General features: G+C 42.1%; 1 protein-coding gene across 2 annotated transcripts in view; it reads right to left on the bottom strand.

The window, feature by feature from the left end:
• ntn1a (netrin 1a) overlaps positions 1–19,361 on the bottom strand; it is a 69,981-nt gene that overhangs the window by 8,507 nt on the left and 42,113 nt on the right. The window contains exons 4-6 of one of the 2 annotated variants that reach the window (XM_030434176.1): positions 15,187–15,336; positions 12,300–12,353; positions 168–242 (exon numbers count right to left, since the gene is read on the bottom strand). In XM_030434176.1, the coding sequence (XP_030290036.1) occupies positions 168–242; positions 12,300–12,353; positions 15,187–15,336 (279 nt within the window). The remainder of the gene's footprint in view (positions 1–167; positions 243–12,299; positions 12,354–15,186; positions 15,337–19,361) is intronic. The other variant, XM_030434183.1, reaches the window with a different exon arrangement.

Genomic DNA, 19,361 nt, shown 5'->3' on the forward strand with positions numbered 1-19,361 from the left:
CTATTTGTTCGTGCAGAATAAGAAACTTGTTTTTCATCCAGAGCCAAGTCAGTGAAACAGGAAACTGTGTGTTTCTTCAATCAGGCCACATGTTTTTTAAGCTTCCCTGTCGAAAATGAACGTCAACCCAGGTCATTAAATGGACTGCGCATCGTCCGTTGACTCACCGTAATCTTTCTTGCAGTACTTCTTCATGTTGATCTTCAGTTTGCCTTTAGACGCCTTGCAATAAGAGTCGCAGTCTGCAAGAATGTGAAAGAACAGAATACAGTAAGGAGGCTGAAAATAAATGTATTTTTAGTCAGGGTTTTGTGAACTTTAAGAATTCATTTTGAGACGGTAAAGAACAAATACAAAAAACCATTTGCATGCACATCTTTTCAGATCCACAGCATGCATAGCTCCTTAAAGAAAACAACAAATGATTAAAAAACGTTATGCCCAGAATTCTGTGAAAAAAAAAACCAAGAAGAATGAATCATTTATTCTGAACTTAAAAAACTGATGAAAATAAGGATTTATATGGCTTTGGTAAAAAAATTCCCCTTGCGAAAAAAAAGTGATCTACCACATGTCCTCTTTCAAAAAACAAAACAAAAAACAAATTAGGAAAGTATTTGCAATATAAAACATACATTTATTCATGTTATTTAGAAAAAAATTTTTTTTAAAGAGTAAAATTTAAAAACACATAGATGAGCTTTGTTAAAAACCAAACCACAGTGAACTTAATAATTTATACAATATCGAAGTGTATGAAATGTTTTCCTCTACTGGGCCTACGTTTGAAATGAATGGCAGAGTTTGAACAAAATATCCAAGTTTAACACTGAATTTTAACACAGCTGCTTTGGAACCACTTTCAGAAGAATCAATCTCGTGTTCTGTTCTTTTCCTATCATGTGCTTTTCTTTTGGGCATTTCTGATCACTAGAATGCAAGTTAGTAAAGAAAACAAAAAGACAGACAGACAGACAGAGACAGACAGACAGACAGACTCTGCTTTGGGGTCTTGTCACTTACAAAGAGACAGAAAAACCTCTGGCAACACTTCTTTTGGCTGACTGGCTGACACACATCTGTCTGCTCTGATTGTGTTGTCTGCAGGGCCACTGTTGGAATTATTAAGTGTTGTGTGTTTTGGTTGTGGTTGGCGGCACTTTACCCTCCAACCAAGTCTGTAACCTGCATGTGCGGCGGTGAGGAGCTCAGGATGGAGAAGAAAACCTTCCTTTAACACACTCACTGCCTATCAGACTGTGGGAATGAGTCGGGCCTGTGCGGACCACCCTCCTCTTACCCAGTTCAGCCCCCCCGCCTCCCTCCAAATCTCACCTCGCTTGTCACCTCAGCCCCCGACCTCCCGAAAAAAAAAAAAAAAAAATCACCCCAAGATCACTTCAAGGCCCCAGCGAGGACCATGTCAAACTTTTGCATTTATTGCAGCGCGGACAGGGGGAAAGAGCGCTGACGGCTGGCAGCTATTTGAGGGAGTGGAAGGTGGGGGGTGTGAAGGGGGTCAAAACACACAAAGGGAGGTCAGGAAGGGAAAATTAGCCATCCATGAAGCGTTAGGCAGAGGAGCCTTTTTTTTTTTTGGGGGGGGGGGGGGGGGGGGATCTTCTCTGGAGCTGTGAACAAATACCCTTACGCACCCAACACAACACAACGCAATGTCGTGTTTCTACCGTATCATGCAGCCCCGGTGACTGTAAACATTATCCAAATAAGGAAAAACATGTTAATCAGGAGGGTTACTTCAAAATGTGTTCTGATACAGTTACTAATTACCTGTTACAAAAATGTGTAATCTGTAATGTAATCCATTTATCACAAAACTTACTTTTGGTTTTGGTGTTTTTTGTGAGAATATACACTTGTTGTCATCTGTTACAAACGAGCTCCTTTATTTTTGAAATCGTAATCAGGTTAGTAATACACATTTTTACTAAATATATGTTGTAATCTAACTCCACCTTCTTTTTCTGCAAGTTTGCAACCTGATTATAGTAACATTGTTGGTATCCTAATTCAGAATATTCCCTTACATGTGCACAGTAACTCCCCAAGCCTGATCTAGAAGTACTTTGGCTCTCATTGTGTTCAGATGTTAACGCAATCTGTTCACACGTAAAGATAGTTGTTTTTAGCTCACGTAAAATATGCGCTTTTATTTGGAGAGCTGGAAAGGACAAGGGTTGAAAGAGACGTGCCTCTAATTACCGGTTGTACGTCTGTTCCGTGACATGAACGCTCCAAAAGACGCATTACGCGTCCGAGCAGAGGGAATAAAACTGAAACATAAAAGGAATAACATAATGTTTTAAATGTTCCGAATTTACAAGGGGGGACTAAAACTGTGACTCATGGTTTTGCTCTGGAAACTAGAGAGCTGATCTCAATGAGGTTACCAGGTGTAAAAACTAAGGCAAGATTATTTCCAATCCAAATAAGTTATCCGGCTACAGATCCTATTTTAATACCAGGTTTAGAGCCAATAATCAAGTTTGAATATTCCATGTGAAAATGGAGAAAAGATGAGTCGTACAATAATAATACAACAACTTACTTTGTGGTTAGAAATTAACCAAAATACGGTATTTGAGAGTGTCAATACATAAGATAAGTTTGTTTATATACTGTACTGTATCTCCATTGGATGATAATATTCTTGTCGGCCGCACATGCATTGCAGAGTATAACTGCTCCGTGTCATGGGGATATGCATGTGCCATCAGTTTTATGATAGATTACCAGAAGGTGAGGGAGGCACCAGTCTACCCCTCACTCCACTTTGCCGGCCACAGCAATCGAGAGAGTATATAGCTTCAGTTGATTGCCCCATGCTATGCTGTCACGCTGCCAGACACTTACAGTGCCGGCCAGCGTAATGAAAAAAAATAGTTATCATATTTTTTTCTGCCCCTTCAGCGCTCTCCCAACTGGAATAAATTGAATCCAGAGTACTGATTCGGTTTACACTTCAGCACTGCGAGTCATAATGAGTATGGTAAAATAAAAGAGAGGAGGATGCAGGCAGCAAGAGATAGACGGACAGCGAGTGGCGGTGTAAGAGGGATCGGAGCTTTCAGGCAGCCTGAATATGAACAAACTTCATTGTTGTGACCAGATCTTTGCTCCATGCCTTTACCCTCCTTTATACTCTGTCTGAATGAGGTTGCCGGGGGAACACCACGGCAAGAAAAAATGCAGTGAGGGGAGGCGGAAGAATGGATACTGGTAAGAGAGCGAAGGGGTGGAGAGGTTGACAAGAAAAAAGAAGACAGGAGTGAAGTTTATCAGGGGGGTGGGAAGAAGAAGAAGAAGAGGAAGAAGTAGAAGACACAGAGGAGGAGGAGGATCAGGATTTTCACGTGAAACCCCCAAATCAGCAAAAAGCTGTGTCGCAAGGCTGCAAAGCTGAAGCTGGTGGTAGTAAATAGAGAGAGTAACAAAAATAGGCAAAGTAAACGAAACAGTGGAGTCTATATGAGCTGCACCTGATTACCATGTAAATGATGGCAGGGGGGGCTGTGGAAAGGAAGCTTTGTTTTCTCATAACCCCCCTTGATGCCATCATGATACTTCCCTTTGATAGCCTTTCGCTCCCCATTAGTGTACCCCTGAGACAGAGCTCCGGGCCCCGCTGAGAGCACCCCGAGATCCCCATTTAGGGCCAGGCAGTCCCCTACCGTGAGGACAAATGTTCCCTTTGTGCGCGCGTTACAAGCAGGGGAAGTGGGAGCAGTCCTGTAGCACGGAGCTAAAATGTGCTCTGGGTGTTCTGAGTAGATGTAGTTACTACAGCGCTTTGTTTCACTGCCTTTCAGAGCATGGAGGAGTGTGTAACTGAGAGGTGGACCTTTGGCCCTTCTATCAAAGTGCTGCACAACCCTCTAAGCTAATCGTTTTCATTTGGGATGCTTCTTACTAAAGCTGCTCCGAGTGAAAATACAGTACTGTACAGTTCTGTGCATTTGAACCGAAGCTAGACGGGAGTGAAACTAGGCCTGGGTTAGGTCCAGTAGCCAGCGTTAGATAGATCGATGATGTGTATATGCTTGTGTACATCGACTGCATCCACCCTAAACAGAATTTGGGGTGTAGGTAACCAGCCAAGTACAAACCCCAAGCACGTCCATGGTTGACATTTGTACCAAACGTGGCATTTCACACTCATATTATATGCTTATCTTCAGTCGTTTTTGTGGGGAAACCTGGGGACATGTCCAGCCTACCTGTGATGACAAAACTGGGTGTTTTTTTTCAGGAAACGGGGGGACATTTCTAAGCAGGCCATGAGCACAGTGTTGAAATTTCAACCGAAACAAACCTAAAGCAGCAACATAAAGAAACATCAAATTTGAACTGATCTGTGGTTTTGCAGAAATGTTTATCCTGATGACTAGGTTGTGCTGTAACTTACAAAAGAAGATACAGAAGATATTTAAAATCAAGACTCAGACAACAACTATGGCCACAAAATGAGCAACGACTACAGCGACTTCGCTGAAGACAATGAAAATGTGCCAATAATATTGAACCAACATGTTTAGAATCAAACTCCCTGACATCTCTCTAAAATCTGGAAGACAATGGCCCACTCATCCACAGCAGGATTTAAACAGAGGGAACAAGTACCCTTTTTTTAAGGCACATCAAGCAAACATATTTTCCACAACACAGCAGGACTGGTGTGCATAAACTTCAACATTCAGCCCAGAAATCTGCACACACTGCAAAGTCTAGAACCACCCAGCGCCGTCGTATAGGGGGGAAAGGTGATGACAATTCTAAGGGCCCACAGCCCGCTGTAGGGGCCCACACACAGCCCCCAGGAGCCTCTATGACAAAATGGTTATGCATACACTGAACTAATATATATTCATACGAATGAATCCGAATTAAAACAAAGCCACAAGTCATACAATATTCTAATTTTAATCATTTCAATAACCCCCTTAGCCCCTTCTTAAAAAATGGTTTGGTCCACACCGTGGTTCGTTCTTCCCATAGTTCTTCCTCATCGAAATTAAGTGAGCGCGAGCGAACTCCAGCAGGGTTAGGATACCCACCAAAAAGCACAAGTCCGGACACCAGAAGAGAGTTGAGAAGGAGGCCAGGAGTAGGAGCAGCAGAGCAGGGGCCCAGGACATCAACAACTTATTTTCTAAGAATGGTGAGAGTAAAACTACCGAGGGCGGCTGAAACAATTAGCCTACTTGTTCATTAATTTAATGTCTGTAACATTACCTTTGACGGGGCGCAGGCTGGAGCGTACGTTAGCTGTCATCTGGCCGCGCTACACTCTGGACAAGTCGCCAGTTCATTGTAGAGCAACGGTTCCTAGAGTAGCTATAACTGAACGTTACTAATTTAGGGGCTACTACAGTGACTGTGTGTTTCACACATATCACTGTTGGACAGTGCTCCAGTATGCGCCCATTCAGAGGCTGCATTGAATTGTATTATGACGCATTCAAGTTCTACTCAGTAATTATGAGCATCTGACGAAGGTCAGTTACGTTATCATGATGTGTTCAATGTGGTCTTGTAAAATGTGTAATTAGTGGGACATTTGAATAGCCTAAATACAAAAAAGTTAAATGTTCAAAGATTTGTTTGTTTTCATAGCAGTATAAAATAAAAGACACCATAATAGCGAACAAGACTATTTAGAATTCTGGACAGTTTACACCGACTTTTGAATGGTCTAAAAATATTTTTTGCCTGGTAAAGTGAAGCTGTCCACCTAGAGCTATGGTACTAAGAAGCCCATTTAGATTTTGTCCAAGAATAGGTTAGTTCTGCATCAGTTTTTCCATTGAAAATAACATATAATGTTTACAATATATATAATGGAACAATAAACCTTTATGCCCTGCTGCTCCAGAATCAGCAGTAGCTGCTTCATCTGAGTTTGACCCCACAGCAGACGCTCAGCCCAGCAGTCCAGTGATGCCTTTGATGGTGAGTGAGTGATGTACACACTGGTTGGCTGTTTTGGTTTATTAGTGACCCACTACCTATTTGTTGAGTGGTTAATTGAAAATGTATTTGCAATCAGAGGTGTAATAACGTGTTGCAAATCAGTGAAATGAGAATAAGACAACTAATAATACATCATTTACATAATCATACTCTGACTTGTTAAGTCGTTAATCGTAAAAAAGGAAACAAATTGGGTGTATTACACCAGGCACCGTCAAGAATATTGAAAAACAAGAAAATTGAAGGTGGCAATGAATGGGGTAGAGGGGCCCACACCGATATTCTTTCAGGGGGCCCAGAATTCCTAGCAACTGCCCTGGAACCACCACCAGGCCGAGTTTTGTCCTCGTGTCAAGAAGAACTCGACAGGGTTCTGTAACACTCAGATTCAGTTATTCCAACAAGATAATCATTCAAGATATCTCCTTCCTTAAGCCTCGTTCATTTGAATGAAGCCAGTCCAGTGGCACAGCGGGGTGCCGAGAAGGAAGAGGAGGAGGAGGAGGCGGCGGCGGCTCTGGCAAAAAACCTGGCTCAACTTTTGCCACAGTGCAATGCTACGTCACCTGGCAAGGCGCTGAGTTGGCCAATCAAATGCATGTTATGTGGATGTTGTATTTCTACTGTTTAGCTCACAATTGTTGCTATGCAAGATAAAATAGTTTCCCAAAGATAAAGAGATGTAAAATCCTATTCAGTGTATAGACCATTGTGTATTCCGAATGCCTATTGAGATGTTTGGTCTCCCTGCAGGCCAGATGTAACATCAGTCTTGTTCACACTTGGCACCAGATTGAGCTTTTGTATTTTGATCAGACGTTAGCAGAAGAAATAAACATTTCAAGCAATCCTAACAAGAAAAGAACACCAATATTGATCGATGATTTCAGCAAAACCCTCTGACTTCATTCATCCGTGCATGGCAACTATTGTAAGGCCAGAAACATAGTCTGCACAAGTGTGCAAACGCGAATGACAACGCCTGGCCTAGCTAGCACCGATATGTGTCCACTCTTATGCACCGCCTGTCCTTAAGCAGCCAATATAGAGCGAATTGCCGCATTTCCTTTACCATGGTAGTAAACAAACACCGGTGGAGGAATGTGTACTGCTGTGACTACTGTACAGAAGGAAGAGAAAGAGAAACAAACATGGAGATAAGAGAAGTTGTTGAAGTGGTGACAGAGTGTTTTATAACAAACAGAAGGTTTCGCCTTTCTCTTGAAATATTTCTCCCACAGATTGCAACGGTCAAGACTGCAGCTCGCACTTGCGTTGTCTTAGGGTTTTCAGGTGACACACTGCACAACGCAACAAAGTGTGAAGTCGAACTTTCGCCGATCAAGGTATCTGCGGTCTATGTGCGTTCGGCTGCCTGCCCTGACCGTGTTTCTGCAGGTGTATAAAGGGACAGAAAGTCAGACACGCTACATGCCCACATACTATGCCCCCCAACACTTTTTGCTTTCCACCTCACTACATAAAGGGCACACTACTTCCTGCAGTGTCAGTAAACAGATCTTGGGATTTCCAAGAGATAACTGTCTTCCATCACACTGTATGGCTGCACATGTACAGTATGGTAGAATGTCAAAAACTTGCACCCGTGACACAAATGAGGTGTCCTGGGAAGCACAAATATTACACAACACCCCTCCATTATATGGTGATTTGTCAAATATGAAAGGTGCTGAAGGTCCATATTTCAAAATAACCACCACCCCATACAAATCTGCATTCTGTTGCTTCTGCTCAGCTGCTCTCATAGATTCCACACAGAAAAAATACAAAGTAGCCTCGCCGGAATGAAATCTGAGCGCAAGTGGTCTCTTGAGTCAACGCCAGGTGTGAACAGCTATCTATATCAAATGAATCTAGACATACTGGATATATCTCAGTGTGAACGTGGCCACAGAGGCAGGGCGGCATCAGAGGTACCAGCACAGCGGTGTAAATGCCAGCCCAGGAGGAGGGCTTTCTCCCTCAACCAGACTGATTGAGAAACAAATTGCTGCGAATAAAGCATGTAATTAGATTATGGAGCCCAGTGTGCTGCCCCACTCTGCTCTCGCACCAGAGCTGTGAGTTTGGATCCCGTCCAGCAAAGACGGGCCGAGAACAGAGGAAAAAAAGCGAGGGAGTCCCTTGTTCGCGTCTTCTCTCATTGTGTCGTCAGAGAGTAAAAGGTGGTTTGTTGTGAGCAGACAACAGCCAGTGAAGAGGCTGTCGAGAGATCTTGACCTGATTTGAGATTTTACTTCTCGGGTGGCGTGCATTCAGCTCTGATGAGTTGTGTCGCCCTCTGTTACTGTAACTGATGAGATTCAGATGAGTTAGCGGGGAGTCCTGTTGGTTATCGCCCAAAGAGTACAAACCGAGAGAGGGGAAATAAACCCATCGGGGTCTTCATGCCATTAAAAAGGGCAGATTACACGCAAAAGATTTATACTGATTATGAGAATTTGATGCAACGCTGTCCTATTTTTGGCTCTTTGTCCTTTACTATTATTTCTCCTCTCTCATACAGTTAGCACTCACTCTGGTAGGACTGTAAAGCTGACTGGAGCTGGCGAGTAACAGGGAGTGTGAAGCAAGACTCATGTCCAAAAAATCCAAGGAGGGGTGCGCTACAGATTCTGATCGCTTCCAGCCACGGAGAAGACACACACACACATTAAAACTGAACCTCGTTACCCTTATGAGCCTCATCATCGTCACTCCGACTCGCCCTCTCCTCATCATCATTAGTTACTTTCACATCCTGTGTATCCTGACAGGGCCGGGGCGGCCATCGCAGGTCATCAGCGGTTAATCTCCTCCACATTTTCGTTTGCTGCGCAGACGTCTCTGTCACGACCCGTGGGAGTGGCGACTCACACCATCCGTGACCTACCAGCACAATGTGTGTTTTGTCTGGGCCACACCATCGGAGGTATTCTCCATGCATTCCAGCCCTCCGTGTGGTCGAGAGGGGGAGAACCCTGCTGCAGGAGACAAATTAATATCCACTCCATTTTCCCTCACGCCCTCCATTTGCCAACCCCCCCCCCACCCCCAAAACCCGCCACAAAAAAATATGTTCCCCCCCTTCAACAAGGCACCTGCCTCACAGCTGTCAGCCCAGCACCCCCCAGTATCTCACACACACACACACAGACACACAAACACACACACACTCATGTTTTCACTTTTCCACATTAATTTTTAAATGATCTGTTTACATGTCCTACCTAATCCTCAAAATGTGTTCTAGTTTGATTATATTTCCTCCCCTGCTCTTTCTCTTTACCTTTAGGTTTTTTTTCTTTTCTTTTCATTAGTTTTTTTCAGTTAGGTGGAAGAAGTGCTCAGATTTTGCGCTGAAGTTAAAGTAGCAGTGCCACAGGATAGAAGTAGTTTGTTACAAGTAAAAGTCATGCATTTCAAATTTGACTTAAATAAACAGGGTTGCTCACAAGTCATACTTGAGCAGAAGTAAAGATATTGCATTAAAATATAACTTTGTTAAAAGTTAAAGTCACCTGCACAAATAGTACTGGAGAAAAAGCGATCTTAAGTAAAGTAAAGTAAAGGTAAATTATACATGGAGTATATTTACATGTGTGCATACACTGTGTACTAAGGGTCAACTGATTTATCAGAATCAGTGTTTTTTTTGTGAATTAAATTATCTTAAAATGCACTACTTTGGCTCTGATGCAGCATGTAATCTGCAAAGTAACTAGTAACTAATTTTATCACATAAATGATTTATCACATTTATCACATAAATGTAATAAAGTAAAAACACAATTTTAATTGATTAATATTTATATTTTATTTATATTTTATCATATTTACCCAAAATGGATATACAAAAGTAAAGTACAAGTTCCAAAAACATTTTTACTTATGTACAGTATTTGAGGAAAAGTGCTTAGTTACTTTTAATCACTGTAAATAAAGTATTCACATCAAAATCGACTTTTAAGTAAAAGTAAAAGTAAAAGAACTCATTATGCAAAATGGCCCTTTATCAGGATAATATATATTATATTCTTGGATTATAATTATTGATACATCAGCGTGTTCAACACTTAATGTTTGAGCTGGTAAAGGCTACTTTACATCATTTATCTGCTAACCAGAGGTGAATTTCCCCTCAGGTCTCATCAGAGTTACATTATAATTTATCTTTTGATTGTATTTGATTTTTCGATTTGATTGTTATTAAACAAAAACTGCAAAGTAACTACAAAAAATAAAGTTGTCAAATGAATGCAGTGGCATAAATAGTTCAAGATTTGCTTCCAAATTGTAGTATAATGTGGCATAAATAGGAAATACTCAAAGTACAAGCAGCTTATCTTAAAACTATAAATGTACACTGCTTGAGTAAATGTACTGAGTAGTTTTCCACCACTGTCTCACCTTTCTTCTTCTCCTTTCTCTTGAGTAAATATATTTCATACTCATGACCCATGACATGAACTACTCTTACTACCACTATTATTACTACTACTAAATATTAACTCTTGTGTAGGTACTAAAACATAGTTTGTTGTTCTGATAAAATCACCACATCTGTTTGCAATAACATACTAGGTGATATCATAGCTGCCGAGCAAGAGGTGCGTTTAGTCGTTCTTCTGAGGAGGCTCCGAGGGTAATGTGTGTATCCTCTGGGCCTGAAGCCCAGGTGGTCCTGTGGGACCCTGAGCTACTCATGATTCTGACATGGCCGACGCGGGACGTCCATCAAGGTCCTCCACCTTGCAATCTGCTTGATTTCAACCTCTGGGCTGAACGGTCTCGTGCCCATTACACATATTCCCAGAACTCTCTGCCTTGATTAGGTTATCTGTGTATGGCTACACTGCCCGAGTCATTACACAGTCTCCTTCAGGATGTGTTTACATTAGTTCAATGACAGCGTCTATTCAACAGGATTACTAGCCTTAAACCAGGATGTAGCTACAGGCAAAGATTTCATACAACAGGCACTGGAGGGAGAGGTAAGGATATCACTTTCATACAAAACAGAAAAGCAATAAATACGCTGATCAACTTTTCATTTAGTCAAGTTGATAAAGTAATACAGGTCCTTCGCTCACTTATCCAGTAATCCCTCAATGAGGTGAGGAAAATTTCCTACACCACAAAAAGTGGACAGATTCCTGACAAGGGGGCCCAGAGAAACTCCAGATATTCCAGTTCGGCACCACCCACAGTGTTATGTGAAGACAAAGCGTGAAACAGAGGGAGACGAAGGAAGTGGAGGAGAGTGAAAAGAGACCGGAGGAGAAAAGAAAAGAGGTGGAGGAGGGTTTGTGGTATCCTGACTGTGCTGTCAATCGAGGCTGTCCGGGGAACGTTTGGGACCTCAGAGGGCCCAACAACAGCTGCAGGAGCCTCACATACACATATACCTCGGGCCTCCTGTTAACTTCACGGGTGAGACAGAACAAACATGCAGTGCCAGATGACTCAATTTTTCCCACCATGAGGCCAAAAGATAAAATGCGGAACTTATTCCGACAGGGTTCGTACAGGTATGTTTCAGTGAGCACGACATGCAGCTTTTTGTGCCTCACATTTGCAGAATTCATGCCACAAACTGCGCAACTGTAATTGTATAATATCATATGACTCTACTGGAATGTAATATAACAAACAACTAGAAACTCAGCCAGTAAATTGGCTCACAATCCAGTCCACAAGTCCAGAATCTCTTACTCAGTCATACTGCATTAATTCTAGCTCTATCATCTGATGTATCACAACTGATCGTGACGTCATATCCTATCCTCACAGCAAAATCGACAAAGTTCCATTATAATTTCAAACGTATTCATCTAGCGAATGAATGAAAGTAAAGTAAAACTGAATCCTGTGCTACATTCCAGGATACAGTCCTGCCCCTCACTTCCCTGCCTCAGACTGGGAAAGAGATGAAAACTGCTCAAATCAAACAAACTGCCAGGCCCCGGCGCTGTACACCGGACCAACACCCCACTGTGCCGCAGTTAGACTGATTAATTGTGAAAGTGTGAGAGATTAAAGGAGGCACATCCCAGGGTTGCTGCTAATGGATTTAATATTCATGAAGCCCTAATAAGGAGGGTGAAGGCATGAGGGATCCAATTTATCCAGCAGTCGTTTTTTTTTTTCACACTTACACACTTGGAACTGTTGAAAAATCCCACATCCAGTTTATACTTCCACAATATTCTGCTCATCTTTATTTGATCTTGTGTGCATGCGTGGCCCCAAAAAGATAAATACTGAAAAAAAAGCAAAATAAATGTTTGACTCTCTGCGGTACTCACCTGATGGCTCCTCCGTACTGCTGGATGGGGTCGTGGGAGGTGCGACCGGAATCTCTTCTCCCAGAGAAAAAACAAGACAGACACAGATGAAGATCAGTTTCATGTTTATGTCAATCCACACATGTTTTTGTCTTTGTGTGCATGCATGTTGGTGCAGTGCGTAAATGTGCATACCTGAGTAGAAAAGGATTGAGGCAGAACAATTCAAAGAAATGAAAATATATCAGTTGCTCTGTGATTTTTTTTTTTTTTCAACAGACTAGATTTTAGTGTGAATGTTGTAGTTGAAGGTAAGCAGAAAACCGACTGAATATTGAGTGTTGTGGTGGCTATATTTTTCTTCTTTACTCTCACAAAAATATGTCTGATTGAAAAGGAGGTTTAAGAAGCTAACCACGACATTGCAACATCCAAAAGTCTCATTGCGTTCTCTGTCTCTTTCCCCTCATTTTGTGTCAACTCTCTTCTTTCTACTCTCATTAAAAAGGTGTAAATGGCTTGAAATACGAAGGGCAATAATTTGTATGATGTCTCACTCCGATTACAAGAACAAATACTGGCATTTTACTTGTCTAGAAACTTCTTTGGTTAGGTTTAGGCATAAAACCATTTAGGGTTCATGGCCATCTTTTGGCTCTTACTCCTGATAGGAAAGTCAGCTCATATAACTGTAAATTGAATGTAACATGATACATATTGTAGATATGTTGATATAATTGGTCTAAAATGTAAAAGAAGTTCGTACAATGCCAACATTTTATCCTAGCACAGGGATGAACTTGCATATGAATGACGTTGTTTTCATCCAATGCCCTTTTATTTTCTTTACTTTTTAAAATTATTTCTTGTCAGAGGCGGTTCTAGGATTTTTGACCGGGGGAGATGTTTAAAGGTGGCCACAATATACTGTCAATGTCCGCGCATACTGCACTTAATATACACAAACATTTGAATGATAACATGCTAAAATATAAATCATTTTTATGCCAACACATAAGTGTTGATGGTAGGTCTCCTATTTTGCAGAACCTTTACAGTCAGGAAGGTGAAAGTTGCTTTAAGCGTTGTTGTCCTAATAGCTATCTTCCTGTCTGTTTTGCAGGTAGCAGTCTGCTTCCTCTTCTCTACATCTCCACATGAATGCATGACACAGAAGCAAACAGGAAAATCCTGCTCTCTGGTTACCCGTCTCTCTGCCCCCTAATTTTGTATCTTGTCTAATGCTGATGACGCTCGATCATCCACCTACTGCTTCTTGAATCCCACTTAGATGTCGACTATTGTTGTTTTGATCCACAATAAATATTTCTAAATGAGCCTTTCATCATGATTTGTTTTTTCTCGGTTTCATCCTCCTCCCTTGTGGAAAAAACTCCAACAGAGCCGTGTGATCCTCCAAAGACTTGATTCTCTCAGCCCTCCATCATACTCCGTCCTATTCACAAGTGGGTAGGAAGTTGACACTCGGAGAAACCATGCATGAAGAGCGGCTCTCTTATCTCCAAAGGAACAGGATGGCAACAGGAGATATAAAACACATATAATGACTTTTTGTTACTGTGGGCAAGAGGGAGAGAAGAGGCCTCATCAAAAAGTCTGTGCAGGGCGTCCAAGGGCACAAGAAAAGCAAAAACCGCAGATTTGTATCAGAGACACATGCAAAGAAAGAGGAAAGAGGTGCACAACAGTGGTGGTGTCAGCTGTGCAAAGAGCGAGTATGTGTATGAGGGGGAAAAGAAAGAATCAAGTCTTTTGATCGAGTAAAGTCTCTCGGCTGGGATTGAGCAAACCTGCCTCCAACTTTCTTAAAGTACTGAACATGTATGTCTATTGTGCAGCATAAATCACAATCCGTGGAGTGACGTGTAGAGCTATGGACATAATTAGGCCTTCTCCCATGACGAATCAATCTATATAATGAAAAGAAAAAAAAACTACTGCTGCCAAAACAACGGCGCCTGAAGCCCAGAGGGCCCTCTGCTGATGTTGTTGTTGATCAGTAATCTTCCGTCAGCATTCAGCCGCCACGCGTGCCAGTTTAAATAAGGAGCCTGTTTCTCATGATCGACCCGTGCAGATTTGTGGCTGACAGCGCCGGAAGGTGCATGGAGTCAAAGATATAATATGACTCTCTGTCAAAATGAAAGTTGGCAAGCGCTATCACTGAATCCAACGTCAGGCTGTTAGAGTTTAAACATGATCACACGGTGGGGATCACTGCATGCTTGACACCTCAGCCACTTGCAGGAATTAAAAATATCTGATAAATTGATTTAATTTGGTACTTCATGCGATCTCAGCCATGCAAATCCCTCCTAAGTATTTAATTCCTAGTATCTAATTAGGGTGAAAAGAGCACCAATTAAAATGGGTTTTCACATTTAGACAAAAGAGGCAATGAATATCCACACATTGTAATTCGCTGTGCAGCTTTAAGTCTTCAAGCCCCCCTCAGGCATTCCTATACTTTTTCATCATTTTGCCCACAGTACAAGGGCATGTTTTGGCTCATAAATGGTCACCGGATGCTGAGAACAAGATTGATTTTGTAATTCAACCCAAAGCTTTCTTTTATCCGGGACACTTCAGGGCTTGGAGATGTTAACAGCTCCGGGTCTTTACTCAGATTTATGGACACCAAGAAGCCGAGAAGGCTGCGCTGCCGTAACCTTGAGCCTCAGTTTAATGGTGTGTATACTTAAGCGTGCAGATTTACTGGTCAGAAAACCAACAGTCGAACACTAAGCACTTGTCTGAAGAAAAGGATGAGAGAGTTTAAGCAGTGTAGGAGTGTGTGTTGGTGTTATGTGTTTAAATGTGCACATGTTGTAGAGACCGCTTTGCTCCTACAGTGAGGCAGGTGTGGTAAAGACTGGTTTCCACATACTTATGCAGGGGGCAATTGGCGAGCGGCTCTGCTGGTAGCCTTTAGCACAGCGGTTGCACGTGATACCAGTCACGCCGTCTTTACAGGGACATTGTCCTGTGGTTTGGTTACAGGTTTTGCCAGCAGCACCCACGGGATGGCAATCACATGCTGTGAGGAAACAGAGGAAGAAAGAGAGGCACAGTGAGTGGTCACACGCACACACACACACACACACACACATGTGAGGAGATACAAACATATACTATCTATAAAGAGTGCAGGTGGGTACACAGCAGCAGTGGTGGCAACAATAATAGAGTGGTGAGAGACAGGTGGAGGCGTGCACAGACAGACTGACAGACAACACCACAGCGCCACATTTTGAATTGCGTGTGGCATCATCACATGAAAGGTAACTATTCTTGACATTTCGGCATTGTTGATAAATTGATATTATGGTGTTGTTGGCAAATTGACAGTTTGGCATTGTTGGAAAATTGATATTTTGCCGATGTTTACTTATTTGCAAAATAGTAACCATCACATCTACCATAATTAAAAGCTGCAAAGATACAGTATCAGCATACCCCTGACACAAAAGTGTCCGTTTGTGTGTGTCCTCTTCATGTGGCTGTTTGGCCATGATGTGTGTGAGCACTCTGTGGGAGCGCGGCTGTGTGTGTGAGGTAAAGAAAAAGGGTTGCGCATGTTTACCAAATGATAAAATAATGGAGGATAATCCTAATTGCCTGTTTCTGATTTCTGCCGGGCTTTGAACGTCAGCCCCAGAACGTCTGTCACACTTCCTCCCAAACTGGGGGGTCTATCGAACACATATGCTCCAGGAATGTAATCATTTTCCAATTGCTCTCCCCCAATGCAAGCCCTTAATTTATTTCACAGCCAAACCCCTGTCAGGTTTGGAATCAGCATTGAATAATAGTTGTCTGAGGGCTGTTTCTTTTCATCTATCTGATATGTTTTGTAGTGGAATTAATAGTCTTTTACACAGTGCGTACAGTAAATCCAGACCAGAACAAGTCCTGATAATCCATCACCATTTTCATTTCTTTACTCCAAAGACAAAACACTGTTTATCACCACTATAATTCCCACCACATAAGTGTTACATTTTCTTTTTTATTTCTTATGGAAAACTAGCGATGCTGACTCTCTGCCTTAGGGTTGGGTCTGCTCATTCGCCACCCCTCCCTAAAGATTTTTTTCTGCGTTGTGTCACTTGTCAGTATGAAAGCCTTCAAAGCCAAAGCTGAATTATGTTCTTTGAGGTTTCGGAGGGGTATTTAGTGGTTTGGCCTGTTTTGTTTTTAACCGCACAGTCTGTTCAACCCACGGTACAAAATTACAGCTTCAAAACAATCTGTTTCTTTCTGCCCACTGGAAAGGATCAGCATGTAATTTATATGAATGTCAAAACACATTTTAATTAATTGTAAAGCTTAGCCAAAGACTTCTACTGTATACTAATTTAATAGATTAAATAACTTGCTTGATCGTTTAAAGTGCGATCTGTTCTCTAGCTTTACTTTGACCTCGAGCGTTGTTATTCAAGTCAGGCTGTGTGAGAGACATGCTCTCTGGGAGATCCACATTACAGCAGGCCTCAGGGAAAAGACTGCTGTAAAGTGGTAATGTAACACTGAATCTGTTCTCCTTATGATTGACCTCCTGGTAACAACATAGTTGTTGTTTTGTGAGATATTTTGATAAATGAAGTACGACAAGACAGCTCCATTTTCCTGTAATTCGAGGTTTCAGCAGACCACTTCCTCTCTCCTCACACACACACATTCACTGTTGCTTTTATCTCTATTGCTTGTTTCCTGTGATTCAGCTTCTGTTGTGCCTCTTATCTGTCCTCTGTGTGTGTATCTGTGTGTGTGTTTGAGCACCTTCTTATCAGACTCTGAGAAGGCCTCCTTAAAAGTGTGTGTATCTATTGGTACCTTTATCAGACAAATCTGTCACCGCTCTCATGGCTAAGTTGTGTCTAGCCCAGTGAGAAGGAACAGCACACACACACACACAACACACGCTCACACACACACACACACACACACACACACACACACACACACACATTAAGAAACCCAATAAACAGCGTGGAAAGGGGTGCAGCATGTCGTCAGGCCTGTAAATTTTCTGAGCATGTCAGAGGAGTTCGAGGCTAAGAAGGCCAGAGTGCGTGTCTGGTTGAAGCTTCAGAGAACTCTCTTTATATTTTTAAAGAGCGTCTGCCTCCCAACCACAGCCTGCCAGTAAATCAAGGTGCACAGCACATGGTCTACAGGTGGGGAAACACTCCAGCCTCCCCTCTCTCCTCTGACTCTGACTGCCTGACCCGCTGTCCGCTTCACATGACAGATCGCCTGACTCCCAGTGCTGGATGACCCACCTGTTGGCTCAAGGACCGGCTTTACTCCGGAGGTGTGAGTGAGAGTTTGTGCTTGAAGTGTGTGTCCACTTAACGGTTAAGTGGCTGTGTGCTCTGCTTCATGGCTACTACAGATGGCTCTGGGAGATACGGGGACGAGAGAGCAAGACAGGCCCTTTTTTGTCTCAGGAAAAGTGACAGAAGTTTATGATAAGAAGCGAAGGTGTGTGTATTTAAGAGAACCGGTGCTCCTTTCCAACGCAGAATCTAAGGGATTAGCCCTGCATAGCTGTCAAGTTTCTAAATGAAGTCCTAAAAAAAAAAGTTCTAAGAGCCCGGAATGCATTTGAAAGAATGAAAAATGTTCTGGGTGAACGGGGGGAGTGGAAGGCCTGTTTTCAAAGGCAGCTTGAGTCTGAGATTGCACAATGTGAGAATTTTGAACTCTGCCAATCGTTTACCATAAAGCTGGTGTTTGAAGTCTGAACTCGGCTCCCCCTATTTTGGTTTTGTGTGCTCTGTGCCAATAAGAATAATTTGTTGGCCCTGGAGTGAAGCCAAGCTATCCAAGTCTGTGTTCTATTATAATTAGGTTTCTGCTCCTCCGCAAGAGAGCAGAAAGAGATAGCATTATGAGGTTGTTCTCTGAATGACGTGTTTATCTCGAAGAGGGCGTGTCTCGCCTGTTATGTTGTTTACTGTTTTATTGATCAGAATAATGGGCCTGAACAGTCATGCTTTTGGCCACAGAGCGAGAACCGAAATCTTGGACGCGAGCGTGTTTTGTGAATGATGTTTGATGCACATGTGTCTAAATTGAAAACACACAGATGCCAGCACGCCTGATGGAAATCCAAAGCTAAGAGCGAAATCATGAAAAACAATATTTTTCAAATCCCAAGCAGAAAACATTTTAATGCGGTCAATAAAAAAAACCCTACTTAGTCAATGGAAGACATATGCTGAAGAGAGGGGAAGTGGAGGGGATTTAGGCATGTTCTTCTGATTGAAACAGACCATCCCTCAATCAAAGCCTAATTTTTGTCGTTATGCAAAATGTTTTCCTCATGATACCACTGACCGATGTAATTATATGATGGTTGATGTTCAAATTCCAATTTGAAGACCTGATTTCAGTTGTTCAGTCGCAGAAACAGTGCCAACCTGTGAACAAGTCAGGCCTCTGAGGAGGACTAATCAGGAGCAGGGCTCATTATTTGGCCTCTTGTGTGGTTATCACTGTCATTCTGTTAACAGAAAATCACTAACAATCAGTTAAGTAGTAGTTATCGCAGCAGTCACAGTATCTGTAGTACTCGTAGCAGTAACTGTAGTAACAGTAGTAGTATTTGCAGTAGTTATAGCAGTAACTGTAGAGGCAGTATTTGTAATAGTTGTAGCATTATTATTTGTACTACCCGTAATTGTAAAAGTAGTAGTTACTGCAGTAGTCAACAGTCATATTCTTAGTTGTAACAGTAGAGGTATATGTGATATTTGGTTGTAACAGTATTTGTAGTTCTTAAAGCAGAAACAGTAGTAACAGTAACAGTAGTAAAGTAGTATTTGTATTAGTTATAGCAGTAACAGAAGCAGTAAGTCTTGCAGCAAGAGAAGTAGTAACTAACTCTAACAACTGCAGTACTTGTGGTAGAAACAGCAGTAGTCTCTCTAACATTCATAGCAGTAACTTTTAAAACAGACTGCAGACAGGGTTATAAAATCAGTAACAGGATGACAAACAGGGATGACTGACAGCTGATTAAGCCTATCAGGGAAGAGTGATGTTCCTTATCTG

Source organism: Sparus aurata, chromosome 1, assembly GCF_900880675.1.
Source record: "Sparus aurata chromosome 1, fSpaAur1.1, whole genome shotgun sequence".
NCBI classification, from domain to species: Eukaryota; Metazoa; Chordata; class Actinopteri; order Spariformes; family Sparidae; genus Sparus; species Sparus aurata.